A 16,223-nucleotide genomic window follows, 5' to 3' on the forward strand; every position below is an offset into this window, starting at 1 on the left:
AAAGAGATCTTCAAAAATTGCAAGGGTTGCATGAAAAGTGATGAATCAACAATTCGTGCTTTTATGCCTTTCATAGTAGTCAAAGCAATAATCGAAGCAACTGATCAGCAGCGCGAAGAAATCTTTGCAGAACTTGACTTTGTCATGACCAACAGCGGTGCTGAATTCCTCCTATCAAATTCTAACAAGTCATCATCTGCTGGCTTGGCACGACAATTCATTAAGCCTGTTTACTGTCAAAATTACAATGCCGACTTAGTAAATGAATTAAGTTTAAATGCCGAGACATGCTCTATACTTTGTGCTAAAGTTGTTTATGGTCTAATTGATTTTTTATTCCAATATGCGCGAGATGATAGTGATCAAACTTCAGCTGAAGGTAGAAAAATAATTGGAAACTTTCTAACATTATTCTCCAAAGAAAAAATAGCGGAAAAAACGTTTGAATTTGACGAATTTCCTAGAGCTCTCTTATATCTAGAGCAGCATGTAGCGGAACATCCTGGAGCGTTGCAAGTGCACTTACCATTGTTCGGAAGGATTTACGCTCAGTTAAATGATGCTGATGCCCTACAAGGAATAATTGCAGTCCACACAACAGAGCCGTCGGCAGATGAGATGCTTCTCATGCATGAGGTGACAGGCGGAGCTTCAGATGCAGTTGTATGTTACGAGAAACTTGCGCAGAAAACCGACAACAATCCCCTATTCTACAGGAATATGATCCAGTGCTACCTGCGCATAAATCAACCTTTCACAGCCTTAAAATTAAGTGATAACTTAATGGCCATGAGTGCTGACTTTGATGAAATATTGTTGAGTGAAAAAGTAGAAGCTATGTGGAGTATGATGCAGTTTAGTAAAATGGAATCGGTTCTTTCTAAACCTTCTGTACCGAAAGATGAAAGCTGGGGCACCCGAATGGGTGTTGCAATGTTCCATGTGCTCAATAATGAACATGATAAAATGTCAGATGAAATCAGCAATATTTATAAAATAATATCCCAGTCTTTGTACACATCAACTCTTGTCACTGGTGGCTACAGGGAGGGTTATGAGTATGTTACCAAACTCCATATTTTAAATGAAGTAGAGCAGTTAAGTTCTTTAATGCTATCAGTGCTGAACAGCGAGAATTCAGACGAAGCAGAGGATATTGATAGGCTTAAAACACTCATTGAGAAAAAGTTTAGTCGACGATTGCGACTTTTAAAACCCCTCGGAGATATTCTACAACCTGTGTTACGGGTTCGAAGAGTTATGTTGAGCATTGGTGAACATTTATTGATGGAGCGCAAAAAACAGGTGGCAACTTACTTTCGTGCTCAGATTGGCAAGTGTTTATTGAAAAGCATAAAAATAGCACGGAAGGCGTCCCATTTTCAAATGGCATATTCTAATGTCTTGGAAGTCGAAAAGTATAAACCCAAAGAGCTTTTCATCGAGAAGGCTCAGTTACTGTGGGCGAAGAAAGAAATAAACCAAGCCCTGGCTACATTAAATCGAGGGATTGAAATCCACTTTTCAAGCACTGAACCTAACGCATCCATGAGTCGTTTGCCGGAGCAAAATCGAATACTTGCCAAAGCCAAATTGCTCATCGCTTGTTATAATGAGGAGACTTCTAATATTGATGCAGCAACAAACACAAAATATTTTGAGGAAGCTGTAGCTGCGTGCAAAGATATTGAAAAGAGCCACGTTTGCCTAGCTCAGTTTATGGACAAAACCGTCATATCTGAGTATTATAATTATGCCCCTGTTCCTGAGAAATTACTTGAAGTTATTAAAACATACTCAAAGTCAATGCTTTATGGTAGCAAGTATCTGTATCAAAGCATGTCCAAAATTTTGAGCCTATGGTTAGACTTTGCTGCAGATTTGGCAAAAGATTCCAAAGAGCTTGATGGGAAAAAAAAAGAAGCGGGACTGAGTCTACGAAAAAGCCTCAACCTTGACAGACGTGAAAAAGCGCTGAAAGGTATCATTAGTCTAATCCAGCAACTGCTTGGGAGACTCCCCACCTTCAGATTTTTAACTGGATTCTCTCAATTGACATCAAGAATCTGTCATCCAGATAACCCTAGTTTTCTACTTCTGAAAGATATAATTGTAAAATGTATTTTAGCATACCCTAGTCAAACTCTGTGGATGTTCATGTGCTTGCATAAATCTGCCGTACCCCTCCGAATGAAGCGCTTCAACATTGTCTTGAATGATGCAAAACTTCAAGTAGCGCCAGTACCTGACCTAATACTAAAGTTTAAAAAATTGTTTGAAGTCATGTCAGACCTATGTGAGAAGCCAGTTGATAGTAAATTTAAAGGTCGACAAATTCAACTTGATAAAATTGCTCCTGAAGTGGTTAAACTGTTCAATAATGGAACTTTTGAGCAGATCATGATTCCGTTTCAGAAGTTTAGAACTCTTGCTTTACCCCGTCCTGTTGTAGAAGACGATCTTTCTTTTTCAGAACACAAACCGTTCCCAGATGATTGTGTTCGTTTTTACAGATTGAAAAAGAAGTGCTCATTCTACAATCCTTGGTGGCCCCTAAAAAATTGACATTCATCGGATCAGACGGCAATGAATATTCTTTGTTGTGCAAACCTAAAGATGACCTGCGGTTAGATTTTCGGTTAATGGAATTCAATGCTATTGTGAACATGTTTTTGAAGAGGGACGGTGAAGCTAGAGATAGGGATCTACATATTCGAACCTACAGTGTTGCACCACTTATAAATGAATGTGGACTCATCGAATGGGTTCCCAATTTAGTCTGTCTGCGACCAATTTTGAATTCACTTTACAAAAGCAAGAATATGTTTATGTCAGCTCACGAGATCAAGAAACGCGTTGCAGCAGTCAAAGATCCGTTGGAGAAGAAATTGATGTTTTTCAGAGACCTGAAAAAAAACCACCCACCCGTTCTGAAAGAATGGTTTTTCAAAACATTCCCGAATCCATGTGCGTGGTATCATGCAAGGTTAGCGTACATGCGCACTCTAGCTGTTATGTCCATTGTCGGTTTTATATTGGGTCTTGGTGATCGTCACACAGAAAATATTCTTCTAGATAATAAACTTGGTGAAATCATCCATGTTGACTTCAACTGTCTGTTCAACAAAGGGGAACTCTTTGATTACAAAGAAGTTGTTCCCTTCCGTTTGACGCACAATCTAGTTGACACAATGGGCCCAACCGGTGTAGAAGGGCCATTCGTTCGTTGTTGCGAGATCACAAATCGAGTAATGAGAGCTCACATGCAACTTCTCATCTCTGTGCTCACTCCGTTCGTCTATGACCCTCTGCTCTCATGGAAAGGCGCCAAAGATGCAGTCAAAGATATGAATGGTGAAGTTGTTAATTCAGAGGGCAAAACCAATATTCTCAACATTGAATGCAGACTCAAAGGAAGTGTCAAAAAGAAAGATGGTAAATATGACGATATGCATTTATCGGTTGAAGGCCAAGTCCGTAGTTTAATTCACGAGGCAATGGCTGAAGAAAATCTTGCTCAAATGTTCGTAGGTTGGGGTCCTTACTTGTGAGGAGTGGGTGTCCATCCATCTCACCCTTGATTTTAACCTCATAAGTCATCGAACACCTGAAAAAGACTGGTAATTCTGCCCAACCCTGAAAAGGTAGGAAACTTCGCTGCATAACCTTGAAATTCTCTCTTCTTGCAGAAACGTTCGATTAGTTTTTATTGTTTTTATCAACAAAAATTAGAACTTATACCTTTAAATTCTCGAATTTTGGATTTTTTTTTTTAATTCTCTAAGTTAAAACGCTTCTTACATAAGGCCAAAAAGTATTTCTAAGAGCATTTTTGTCGGAAATAATGATCCAAGCGAGTAATTGTTGGTTCTTATTGTCAATGCAGATTGTCGGCTGTGAAGTTTTTTCAGGCTTCTGTATTTTATGATGGCAAACCAAAGTCCGCCAGTATGCAAATTACAAACTGCGCATGTTGCCTGCCTCAATTTTAGGTAAATCACAAGCCAGAAAGACTCATCATAGGGCTTCTTAGGTTCTACACAGGAAAATATCCATCTTCGTTGTCCCCCTTATTTTAAAGTGCAAGTACGAATGGCTGACTACAGAAGCCATCAATTAGCACCTACAGTCATTACCAGTTGTGAACCAATTCTTGGTGGCCTCTGAAGTATCCCTCCTGTAAATATGTACTATTATTACTTCCTCATCACTGTATGTTTGTTCCTGTATAGATTTGAATTTCATCGAAGCTCTTGTATTTAGTTAGTTCCTACCAAAATTTTTTTGTAAAAGATACCTCCCTAAAGTATATCTTTCTGAAAATATTACTTTCTAAGCTGAAAGCAATTTCTTTTTATTTTTTAATAATGAAGCTGTTTTTTTAAAATTTCACGTTCAAATCTTCATTTCTTTTTTTACTTTACAACAAAACCCAAGCATAATAATTCCTCTATTGGTAGGTTTGGCTAGATAGTTGGGTTGAGTTATGCAAAGCAGGTGCATCTACACTGCGGTGTTTCAACATCCCATCTCTTTTTTTTTTTTTTTTTTGGAAAGAAACCATCTTAGATTTTTGCTTTTTTGCGGGGATAATTTTTATATGAGCAAGAAACATTGCAACATATTCGAGCAGGAATGTCGGTTGATTTACTTTAAAAAAATTAGAATAGGAGATGAGATTATGAAACACCATAATGTAAGGTGCGACTGTTTAGCTTACCGTCATCCAATTTGGAAAAAATTTGCTCATTATGAGAGCAGGCGAGTAACAGGGTGGGAGGGGGGGTGCCGGGAAAATCCTTTTTTTGCTTTTTCCGTGCACATTCTCTCCTTTTCTTTCTTGCCTCCTTGCCTCTAGAATTTTTGCTCTCTACTGTTTATCTGGTTCCTCAAGAAAAAAGAGGAAAAGGCGAAAGCCTCCTCCTCCCTCTTATTCTCAGCCTTTTTTTGGGAGACTGTCAACATTTCCCTGTAACTGTTCAGTCACGATTTTACCGCTTTCGTTTTATAAAATTTTTGTTAATTTCAGTTACTCAGTCTTCAAGCATGAAGTCCCTTTTTCATTCCAAATAGTTACTTCATCAACCCCTTCACCCAGTAATATCAATGGAGAATTTGCAAGGGTCTGAAATTTGATGAATTTCCTGTTTAAGTGGAATCCTCTGAAAGAACTGAACACGAAGATACCCTTGATTCATAAATTGAGCAATTATTAGAGGAGATATGACAAAATAACCGATTCTGCTAAAATACATGTGTTTAAATGGGAAATGCCGCCAGATGACGTCACAAGGCGGCACATTTTCTCACTTTTAAATAAATTTTTCTCCAATTTCCCATGTCAGAAAAAAATTATGAAAAATATTGCGAACTCAGCTCATTAGGCACTTTCAGATGAAGCAATAAAAAAATTGCGTGCAAATTCTCCATTATATGATGATGACTTGATCAACAAGATTCAAACAACTTAGAGCAAAACCCTCCTATAAGGAGGAGCTAACGAGTGGCATGCCTCATTTTATAATCTCTAAAAAATTGAGTCACATGTTACTTTTAGGTTGCTAAAAGTAAGTTCTTTCAAGGCTTTCGAGTTTTAACTCACTCAATTGGTAATGGTTTTATACTGCACGAGTGAACAGTTTTTACAGAACGTGAATCTGATACAAACACAAAATTATTTTGACTCACGTTCTTTTGTTGTTTTGGTCCAATCCTTCAGTTAATTCATCATTTTTTGTTTTAAGTTAGACGTGCGATTTACTGCAAAATGTCTTTGTGCACCTGAAGATGAGTCGCTGAACTTGAAATGGCCATAGTATAACCAAAGAAGATAAAACAAAGGATCGGACCAAAACAACAGAAGAAAGCAAGTGAAAATAATCATGACATCCAACAGAATGAAAAAACCCCTAAGTAAACACAAAATTAAAAATTTACAACTAGATGTCAGCTAAAATTTAGTTTATTTGGTATAAAAAGGCTGTATTGATACAACAAATCTACTAACTCATAGTAGAGAGATAATTTGAATGCTCCGTGAGGAGAAAATTTACCAAGAGTATATGTGACAGGATGTCGAACAGATGGATATTACTCACTAACTGAGCTCGCTAAAATAAGCGAACTCAATCACAAAAAATGTAGGTTTGCATGTCATTAAAGAGAAGAAGAAAAAAATCATTAATTTCAAAAGTTGTACGGTCTATTAAAATTTTCATACAGAGCCTTGATAAATTACCTCTCCTAATTTTAGGCCAGCAGGCTTGTCCTTTGCCTTATCAATGAAGCCCCAGTTAAGTAAAAAAAATACAAAAATGGGATAAAAAGTGTGGCAATATTTTTAGGTACTCGACGTTTAACAAAATTTGAGGAAAAGAGCAATAAAAAAACTACATACTCCTACAAATTTACTTGATGAATATGATAAGCATGAATTTTTCTTTAGCTTCAAAGTAAAATTCTGGTTTTCTTGGGTTATCGTACAACTAGGTTCATCGTATAACTGTTTTTTTTCCCCCTTAAAAAAAGAAAGGAAAAAAAATGTCCTCTAGTTGCTTTTTTCCTTAAAAAAAAGAAAGAAAAAAAGGAGAAAAAAATGTGTGGAGGTGTGTGTTGCTCCTGTTGGTCAAAAATTTGACTTTTGAACTACAGTGTTGAAGATTTACTAAGTTTTTGTCTTTTTATCTGATCATCTTCTCTTCTAAGTCTGTATGGAGTCTTCATCATTAGGAAAGTTAAAGTTGCAAACTTTTCGCGGTCGAAATTTCCAACTTTGAAGTTTGCAACACTTCATTTCAAAATTCCACAGACAATTTTGAATCATTTCCAAAAATTCTATTCACTCAGCCAAATGTCCCATTTTGCATTTAAAATTTCTTTTTGATGCACTAAAGTTATTTTACGAAAAGTATCGCAATTCAAGAGCAATTAGTTTCGAAAAGGAACAATATATCAAGGGACTTTCATGATTAAGATGAGGAGAGGAGATAGTACAGTTGCAGTAAAAATGGTAAAGATGTGCATTCCTCCTCAATTCTTTAAATTAAATTAAAGAAAAACATTTATAGAGTAGAGATTATCGTTGACACAGCAACTGAGACTTTGTGTCTAGTTGTACGTATGAAGAGGTTTGTGTAAAAATTACAAACTGGACTAATTTTCCTCTTTAATGATCTAAAATAACCTTTTACCATCTGCCACAATAAACGAAGCGGAGATATCAACAATTTTTACAATTTACATAATATACATTTTTAAAAACAAAGCGATACAAAAAATTGTGTAAAATATATAATGACTAAAAATGTACAATCCTCAATATTTACAAGTTACAGGATTTTGGTAGGAGTGCCTACATTAATGATTTTTTTATGGATCAATAAAAAAAAACACTCTTTAGCATGCTAAGTGTAAAAAGCTCACTTACATCTTGATTGCTTTCTTGAGAAACTAGCAGATTTCATTTTAAAACTTTACTGTGATTTCACTTCATTTTCAGAACTGATGTGCTTTATGAGAATTTCAGGCAATGAACCACCAGTCAAGGTGCGAATTTAAGCATTATGATATATTTTTCTCATCAAACTCATTAGAAGTTCACATAAAACTCGATTTGTGCGACAAAATTAATGAAAGTAACTCCCACCATGCGTTAATTCAAACTTCCTGCTCAAAAAACCATGACCTACATGAGTTAAATTGTACGCTAAATGATATTGTAACAGTGTATGTGGTATGATGATATTGCAACCTTAATCTTGATACTTCCGCCCAGCTGTTACACGTTTCTCACACTTAGAACAGAGCAGGGAGGGAACACTGTTCGATTAAGAAACCTGCCAAAATCGTTGTAATGCGGAATTTAATTCACTAAAAAATTCATTAATTGGTTTTTATCATAAGTGGATAATTCAAATTTTTTTTGTAACCAGTCCTAAATAAAAGCATTAACATCTTAGTCAGGAATTATTTCAGTAATTTTTAGGGCGTGAATCGCGTTTTAGGTGAAATTTTCAAACTTTTACTTCCCCCAGTGGTTCATTGTATCGGTTGGTTATAATTTACAGGAAGTCCACAATTTTTTAACAAATATTTTGTATGTTTCATGAGTAAAACCTTCAGAACTAAACAAAATATCTGAGAGGAAATAGCTAAGAGTATGTGTTGAAATTTGGGAGGACATGTACCTCGCTACCATGCATATCAAATAATGCTGAGAAATAAGAAACAATGCTTGGCAGAATACTGACACAGAAACTGAAAGAGTGCAGTCAAAGTCCCAGAGAAATTGACTATTGATTGTCTGATTCATGTTTGTGTACGAGGTTATTAAGCGTACTACATGTTACAACTACCATTATGAAACTGATGACAACAAACTGGAAGAGGGGGGGGGGGGGGTGTTGATAAATTTAGAGAACTCAATAGAGGAGTTAGGTGCAAAAGGGCTCTTATCCCAAGAATCAAACATGTCTTGAGAAAACTACTAATAAAGTTTTGTTTCTTTAATGTAGATAATAGGTGTGGTCATGACAAAAAAAGAAGGTTATAGTAAGTACTTGACTCGTTACGTAAATAACAGTTAGACGAACGATAAAAAAAAGAAAGGAACTTATTTATTGCATGAGAGAAGACTGATACCTTGCAGAATTAAGCCAATATAGAATTTCATAGCTCATGGTCAGTTTAAATGGATGTTAAAAGGATGAACCCAATTAATTTGAAATATGATTTTTAATGAAAAGGGAACATCATTAAGAAAAATTAGTAATCAATCTCTACAAAGGAAGATAAAATATGTAGAATAGTCTTTACGTATGATTTGCTATCAAAAATACAAGTAATTTTTTCAATATTTAACAATCAGAAGTGCATGTCTGATGTGAGTACAGTCATTGCCTGTAGAGTAGGACCAGCAGGACCGACAAAATTCCTCAATTAAACGAAATCACATATTAATTTTTGCACCACTATTTCAAGTTTTGTGCCAAAACATTAGTAAAGCCACTTCTAAACGGTTAAAAATTTATGGACTGGGTCTTGACAGGTTAAACTGCAGGAAATGGCTTGTAACTAGTTCAACAGATCATTTTATGAAACTATTGACTGATTCTTATTTAACTCCGAGCTGCATATTCATCCCTGAAGATTATCAGAAAGCTCAAGAGCTGAGTTTTAGGGGTCCAAAAAATGTACCATACAAAGACAGAGACAAATCTTGGGCCATAAGGTTATTTTCAAAAGAAATGGACTTTTTTTCTGGCTTATCACAATGGAAAAGAGGGGTAAATAGCAAATTTTCCTGTGAAATTGGACATTTATTTACATCCACTCCTTGCAACATCACCCTGCTACCTAATTTTGCCGAAACAGCAAACGCAAACTGGCATTGATCCAACTGGATATGTCTATTGTGCCTGCTAGAGCTATTGATAATTCACGGATTGGTGCAGGAGCAGAGAGCTGATAAGATTAGTACAAATGGGAGATGATCATCGCACTGAAGAGCCCTGCGCTCCTGGGAGTATGAATTGGGGTAGCAAACTCTGAGTCGTTGAGGCAAAGAATTGCTCTGCATTTTGCTGTTGCACAGCCAAATAAATAGGACCTCATAGAGAGAAGGGAAAATAAGACAACTAAAATGACTACGAGGAAAAATAGGAGAATTTATCAATTATTCAAGATTCATAAATTTTAGGACCAAAAAGTTTTGTTCACTTTCTGAGTTGTATCGATTACCAGATTCTCACTTGTCCTAATCCTTAAAATTGCTCAAATGGGCAAATAAAAAGGGGTAGCCAATCTTGCTCACTTAACAGGGGTTGACTGTAGTTCCAAGAGAGCACACAAAGAAATATCGAAGAAGGGAAGGGATGTCAAAAGAAGTTGAGACGCAGAAATAAAGTAGGGTAGTCAATGTTGTGCAAAGTGAAACTTATCCAGTGTAATTTTGCCATTCTTTGGTAAATTGTGTCATTATTTCACTTGTTCAGACCATCTCCTCTCTTTATGACGAAAACTATTCATCAAATCAGTCTCTGTTACTCATCTAAACAGTGTAAGCACTCTGATGAGTTTTCTCAGAAAATTACTTCTAACGCTTGTCGCACATACATGTTGATTAAGTATAAATGCCATTTAAATTGCTACTTGAATCAAATATAAAAAGGTATAGAAATGCTGAAGAAAGGAAAAGATAGAAAAGGGTTGGGCTTATTTACATTTTCACAACAAGGGTCAGAAATTTTCAGTTCTCCACTTGTAAATTGTGGCCAGTAAAAAAAAAAAGAAAAGAAAAAAAAACTGCTGCAAGCTATTAGCCTTATTTTTCAAAAATTCTTGAAAAACATAAAAAATATGATTTTTAACCCTCTTAAAAGTAGTGGGCTTTTGGAGTGCTCATTAAACAAAGATGATGGTAAACAATCCAATGCATTACAAGAAATAATGAAACAGAGTGGAGCCTCCTCAAGACCTTGAATTTCTCAGTGAGCGCATTCTTGAGACTTATACATTTTGAGCATCTACACTTACATGTTCATTATGAAAAGCATAAAAAGAGAGGTATTACTAATAAAAAATTGTCATTTTTGACAGTAGTGTGAGGACGGCAAATATTATTGAAGAATTATCTCTACAGTGAGGGGTCCAGAAGCCTGATCGTTGAATATTTGTAATTGTCGATTTTGCGAGACAAGACTAAGGAGGAATGGAGTTATGTGATTGATTGGTTGGCTTTGTTAGTAATCTCCTTTTCTGTCTTTGTCGCTTGTTGGCTGCAATCAACGAAAAGCTGAAGTCACCTGTTTAGTTGCCAATACTTTGGTGTCAAATCCACCAGATTTAGGTGTGATAAGGAGAGTGATAGACAAAGGCGACCATCACATAACTCCATTCCTCCTTGGTCTTGTCTTGTCCAGTTGGAAAATACAAAAGTTCAACAATCAGGTTGCTGGGAAAATTTTACTTCTCTACTCCCCCCTTCTTTGCCAGGTAGAATTATACTTCGATAATTATAACGCACAAAACAGTGTGTAATTTTGAACATACAAGCGGGAACACAAAAAAATTCTGCAAAATCATTACGGTTACACTCATTAAAACCTTTCTATTAGCTTCTGGCCATTCTCTGCACTAATGGCTGGGAAAAAAATTTTGAGGAATTTTTGAGATATTACAAAAAAACCTGTAATTACTCAAAGACCACCAAAAAACATGGAGGTTTATTGCTCCCAAACTCATCTCCGGATTATTAACTATTATCTCCACCCGTGAATACTTTATACAAGCCCGCCACAAGGGGGGGGGGGGGGATTACTGTGTTCCTGGTATCTCGGCCCGTGACACACTACTTCCAATTCAAATGTAACCTTTGTTTTGTAAGGAAAAGTCAAAAATTTCACAAAAGGTTTTTTTTTTCAAAAACACGCTAGGGCACTGTAGAATTCCTCTTCCTCCTTTGAAGATTTCTATCTATTATCAAGATTTTTAGTATAGAATGATTATTTCAATTACTGCCTTCCATTTTCTTCCGTCGTCTGATGCTAAGAGTCTCTTCTCTGGGCATCCTCGACTTAAAAGTTTGGAAGCCGGGGGGGGGGGGGGGGGGGGGGGGAGTTAGTGGCAGTCATGGGGCCTAGACCTTAAATCTGGTACCAGGGCCCCAGATGAGACGTGGCGGGTCTGACTTTAGGTGCTTACGATTCATACTGACACATTGAAAGCAAAGAGGTATTAGATATGTAGGGTGACGCAAAATGAAACTAATTGAACAAAGGAGTGAACAAGTGTAGATGTAAGAAGTAAAAACATAAACAAGTGAATGAACAAACAGGACAAATTAAGAGGGCAGACATTGCACAGAAACATAAACCATGATAAAAGAGAAAAAATAAAGTATGAAATTTCTTTGATTTCATAAAACAATAAATAAAAAACAGACTGACCTTTTTGAAAAAAAAACTTGTAACTTTACGGTTGAGTTAAAGTGAAACATAGTTTCACGCTAGAATACACAGCTTCTAAATTTCAGTATGTGCTGCCTGAGATTAAGAGCACGGTATTATGTACAAATACATGAGTCTCATCTAAATAAAATGTTTGCGTGCAGTATCATATACTGACGATCATTGATGGAGTCTACAAATAAAGAATATTCATTCATACAATACATTCTAAATAATTCAGGTCATGAATACTTCATCAAAGGAACAAAAAATTATGAAATCCTTTTGTATTTGACGCTTTGTCATTGAAACCTGCTAAAACATACTTTGGACTATACCAGACGTCAGAAACTGAGAGAGACTGAATATTTCAAAAATCAGTTCTTAGGAGTCTCATTGTCAGACGTTAAAATCACAATAAATATGAGAGTGGCTAAACTCTAGGTTTTCAAGGTGATACCTAGGGATAGAAAACTGACTAATTAAAGTCATTTTAAACATATTACTCAAGACAAGACATGGCAACGATTGATTCCCATCAACAAGTCAAACTTCCATAAAGAAGCTCTTGCGTGAGGAGTTTAGCTCAACTGAGCTACAACAAGTAGACAAAAGCATCTGTAGATAATTTATGAAGGCTAATTTAGCATAATCACAAACCTCAACTGCTAGCAACTTGGTTAAGTCGGAGAGCAGAGGGCAGTCGAATATTGTCAAACACACGAATCCACGCTCGAGCTGAGCGAGACGGCGCAAGAATTTGCTAAGGGTACTGATCCAATTTCCATATGACTATTATCAACACCACCCAGAAGAGCGCCTCGTTCCATATCGCTCAAGCCTCCTCCTCCTCCTCCTCCAGACGTTCCACCGGAGGGCGCTGCGACACAATTACTGGTATTGCGCTGACGACATAAGTATGGAGCTTCACCCAACTGCGGTGAGTCTCTTCCCTAGGAACAGAAAAAAATGAAATTTATCGATGAAACATAAATTTAAAAAATCGATGCATCAAAATACAATAGCTAAAAGAGTGTTCAAATCTTTGAACGCTTGAGAGCACAGCTCATCATCACAATGGCTTTTCAGCAATTTATCAAAGGATGATACACACTTAGGATGAATCTGTACAGGAGATGCATGGAAATTAAAAATAGAAATTTTCCCCCCTAAGATGTTGGTTTTATCTTACATTTTTGGCCAAACATGCAAGTATTGCATTCATACACACATTTCAGTTAGTTATTATGGAAAAATCTCTTATGAACACACTCAATGCCGCACTTGGCACTGGCAGCTAGGATATAGTGACATGATCTTAGGGATAAATCGATGAATCCTCGTAAAAAAATTACGAAGGGCAGCATTTCAAGATTGAGGTATCATCAGCAGGCCAATTGCTGAAATATTGTGTTAGTCGACTGAACAAGACAGAGTTCAGCTGAAACGGAGTTATGAGATTGATTGACGTCATATGTCCTCCTTATTGTCTTCAAGTCAGGTGGAATTGACAACAAGTTATCAGATATTAAGAGAGGTTTTAAATTTAACGTTAAAGGCACGCAATAAAACCAAGCTATGAGTCAGACGTACTGATATTATAAGGAACTGTGAATAAAAAAGAACTAAGAAGCAAGAAAATTCTATCTACGTAATTTCTTTTGATTTAGTTAATTCATACATAGCTCCTCTCAGCATTGATACATTGAGTTGTGTTGGAACAGCCTCAATCAAAGAGGAGAACATAATTTGCTGAGGAATGGAAATGGAGTTATTATTACTGTGTGGAGAAGGAAAGATGAGGGGTCTAGGTCAGTGGCGTGGCAGGAATGATCGATTATCAATATTTCTCCATTTGAAGCTGTAGTAAAGTATCGATTATCAAGGTGTTTGCAGGCGGACACCTTGATAATCGATCCTTTTCCATAGATTTAAATGGAAGATCAATCGATATATCGCAAAGCACGCCACGCCACTGGTCTAGGTGCGAATACAACTTTGGAGGCCAATAAATCCAAGGATGTACAATGTTTTGAGACTTAAAAGAAATCAATTAAGAGGATCAATTTGCATATGCAAGCTTACGAATCGATAGGATGGAAAATAGAAGGAGGAGGGAACAATCAAATGGAGTAGTTGATATTAGGTAGGGATGAAGCACTAGAAACGGGTTTCATGCACGACAGGGAGGAAATTCTCAATCGAAGTTGCTGAAAAATACAAAAGGAACATAGTACGGTTGGTTTAATGAGGGAAGTGGTGGGAAGGATTTTAATTTCTGGAACCTCAAAATTCTCGAAAGAATTGTATCAAAAAGTTGTAAAGATATAAGAGCAAGAACCACCATATACTCTTTGTACAGTAGAAATATGTAGTTGAAACATTAGAAACTTATGCCACTATTACACTGACAGCACTACAAATGCTGGAGAAAATGTTGGAAATGTTTTCGATTCCAAACATCCTAAATTCAATAATTTCAGAGGGGATTAAAGTTGTTATTGCGCAACACAAATACTTATTTTCATGCATCCAATCTCTTTGAGTGTGAGTTCTTGACACTATTCCATTGCCAAAACTGTATGCGTTCAAGGTATTTCACACATATGCATGGAAAAAGACTGAGATACCATGAATAAAATATGGATGAAGAAACAGAGAGAGGCTTTGTGAAAGTTTTCAATCTGACCCATGGCATACGATAAGTGCATGTCATTCTTATTCCAGCTTTCCACATCCTAGATACGCTGAAAAATATTTGTGTACATTTCATTAACAAAACTATGAAATGTATTCATTACAGACAAAAGGATCAGGTTAAGAAGAAACTGTGAAAAAAGAGGGGAGAAAAAACATAAACAAACAAAAGAAAACAATTGAAGGCATCAATTATACAAGAAAACTGATAGGAACTTATAAAAGCAGAAAAGACAGAAAAATTCAAATACCTGCTTTGAGGGCCCACAGCAAGTTGATAGAGTGCATGGTTTATCAGTTTTTGGACAGTCCAGGACACAATCCTCAGTTGGAGCTTCTGAATGAACTGTATCCTCAGAGAACTGGCAACAGTAACCAAAATTATATTAGAATGATTACAACCGAACCAAAAAAACGGAAAAGAACGAGGTGACGCACTATGAGTTACAAAATTGAGGTGAAAAATAACATGAATGGTATAAAATCGAGACAATAAACTTAAAACTCACAAAACATTAAATAATAAATGCCAACGATTTTCAAAGCACCCGTCCTGTTCCACACAACATATCCCAACAGGAATCCACCCTAAAAATAATTTTAAAATATTTTTCTTGACTTCGAACTTTTGACATGAGATAATTTACGACAAGATAGTCAAAATAGCTATTTCAAAACTACTCTCACCTCAGTTTTCCCCCCAAATACGACTTGGTGCTTCCCTGTTACACTAGATCCAAATGCGGTACTTCATATACAGCTAAATCCTGTTTCCATTCTTCAGACTCCTGCAATTTTTTTCTTTCATACAAAAAATTCTTTAGAAATATGTATGTATAAGGAAAGTACTGTACTTTTTTGGATCTGAACTCGGTAGATTTTTGATTCAACTGCTTGATGAATTGTTGTTTAATTGATTGATAGCTTACTTTCAAGGTATTTCAGAGTCAAAACAATTAAATCTGAAAAATCCTTTGGTTTTTAGTGTTAAAGTAATTCGAATTCCATTTGTTCTTTTTCTAGCAAAAACTAAGGTACTTACAGGACCGATTTCTACAAATTCAGGCTGTATTGTGGTTGAATGAATTCCCTCATTGTGGAAGAACTCCTTTACTTTCTCGGCTAATTTCATATACTCAGATAAGTTTCGACACCTAAAGAAACAGTAGAACTGAAATAAATCAACAGAACTTTCGAGAAGCTAAATTATAATAAAATATGATGGTGACTGGATGGAATAAAGAGAGTTGCGAGAGGTTTTGAAACTTCGAAGTCAGATCGACTGAAATCAGAAGCGGATCCAGTAAACTTGGGAAGTTGCTCACTTAAAAAATAGCAGTATTCCTTCATTTTTTGTCCTCCTTTCTTCTTCTTCTATCCCTCGGCTTTCCTGTGAATCAAAGGGGGCGCAACTCCCTCTCACTTCATTCACACTTTGTTATTGAAGATTAGGGTCTTCGACCGGAATCATTAATTGCAGAGGGTGTCCCAAAGGTCTTTGCACCAACTCTTGTAAAAGCGCTCAAATAAAGCGAAAGAAATGCTCGGTGAAAGAGCTTAAAGAACATTTAATAAGCACTC

The 16,223-nt window shown here is 36.3% G+C and overlaps 3 protein-coding genes across 3 annotated transcripts in view; 2 read left to right on the forward strand and 1 right to left on the reverse strand.

Moving 5' to 3' along the window:
- The first annotated feature begins 30 nt into the window (after positions 1 to 30).
- LOC140225777 (serine/threonine-protein kinase atr-like) lies at positions 31 to 2,565 on the forward strand. Its single transcript, XM_072305688.1, has one exon. The coding sequence runs from the start codon at positions 31 to 33 to the stop codon at positions 2,563 to 2,565; it is 2,535 nt and encodes an 844-aa protein (XP_072161789.1).
- Positions 2,566 to 2,666: 101 nt separating this feature from the next.
- Positions 2,667 to 3,551, forward strand: LOC140225778 (serine/threonine-protein kinase ATR-like). Its single transcript, XM_072305689.1, has one exon. The coding sequence runs from the start codon at positions 2,667 to 2,669 to the stop codon at positions 3,549 to 3,551; it is 885 nt and encodes a 294-aa protein (XP_072161790.1).
- Positions 3,552 to 5,946: 2,395 nt separating this feature from the next.
- Positions 5,947 to 16,223, reverse strand: part of LOC109041960 (solute carrier family 30 member 1) — a 35,179-nt gene continuing 24,902 nt past the window's right edge. Inside the window, exons 6-8 of the mRNA XM_019058486.2 lie at positions 15,685 to 15,796; positions 14,894 to 15,004; positions 5,947 to 12,898 (exon numbers count right to left, since the gene is read on the reverse strand). Of these exons, the coding sequence (XP_018914031.1) occupies positions 12,659 to 12,898; positions 14,894 to 15,004; positions 15,685 to 15,796 (463 nt within the window). The 3' untranslated portion in view covers positions 5,947 to 12,658. The remainder of the gene's footprint in view (positions 12,899 to 14,893; positions 15,005 to 15,684; positions 15,797 to 16,223) is intronic.

The sequence above is a fragment of the Bemisia tabaci genome, unplaced genomic scaffold (genome assembly GCF_918797505.1).
Source record: "Bemisia tabaci unplaced genomic scaffold, PGI_BMITA_v3".
Lineage (NCBI taxonomy): Eukaryota > Metazoa > Arthropoda > Insecta > Hemiptera > Aleyrodidae > Bemisia > Bemisia tabaci.

Bases quoted from the DNA above. Each gene is read 5' to 3' on its own strand.
- LOC140225778 (XM_072305689.1), top strand. From the start codon at position 2,667: ATGTTTTTGAAGAGGGACGGTGAAGCTAGAGATAGGGATCTACATATT.
- LOC140225777 (XM_072305688.1), top strand. From the start codon at position 31: ATGAAAAGTGATGAATCAACAATTCGTGCTTTTATGCCTTTCATAGTA.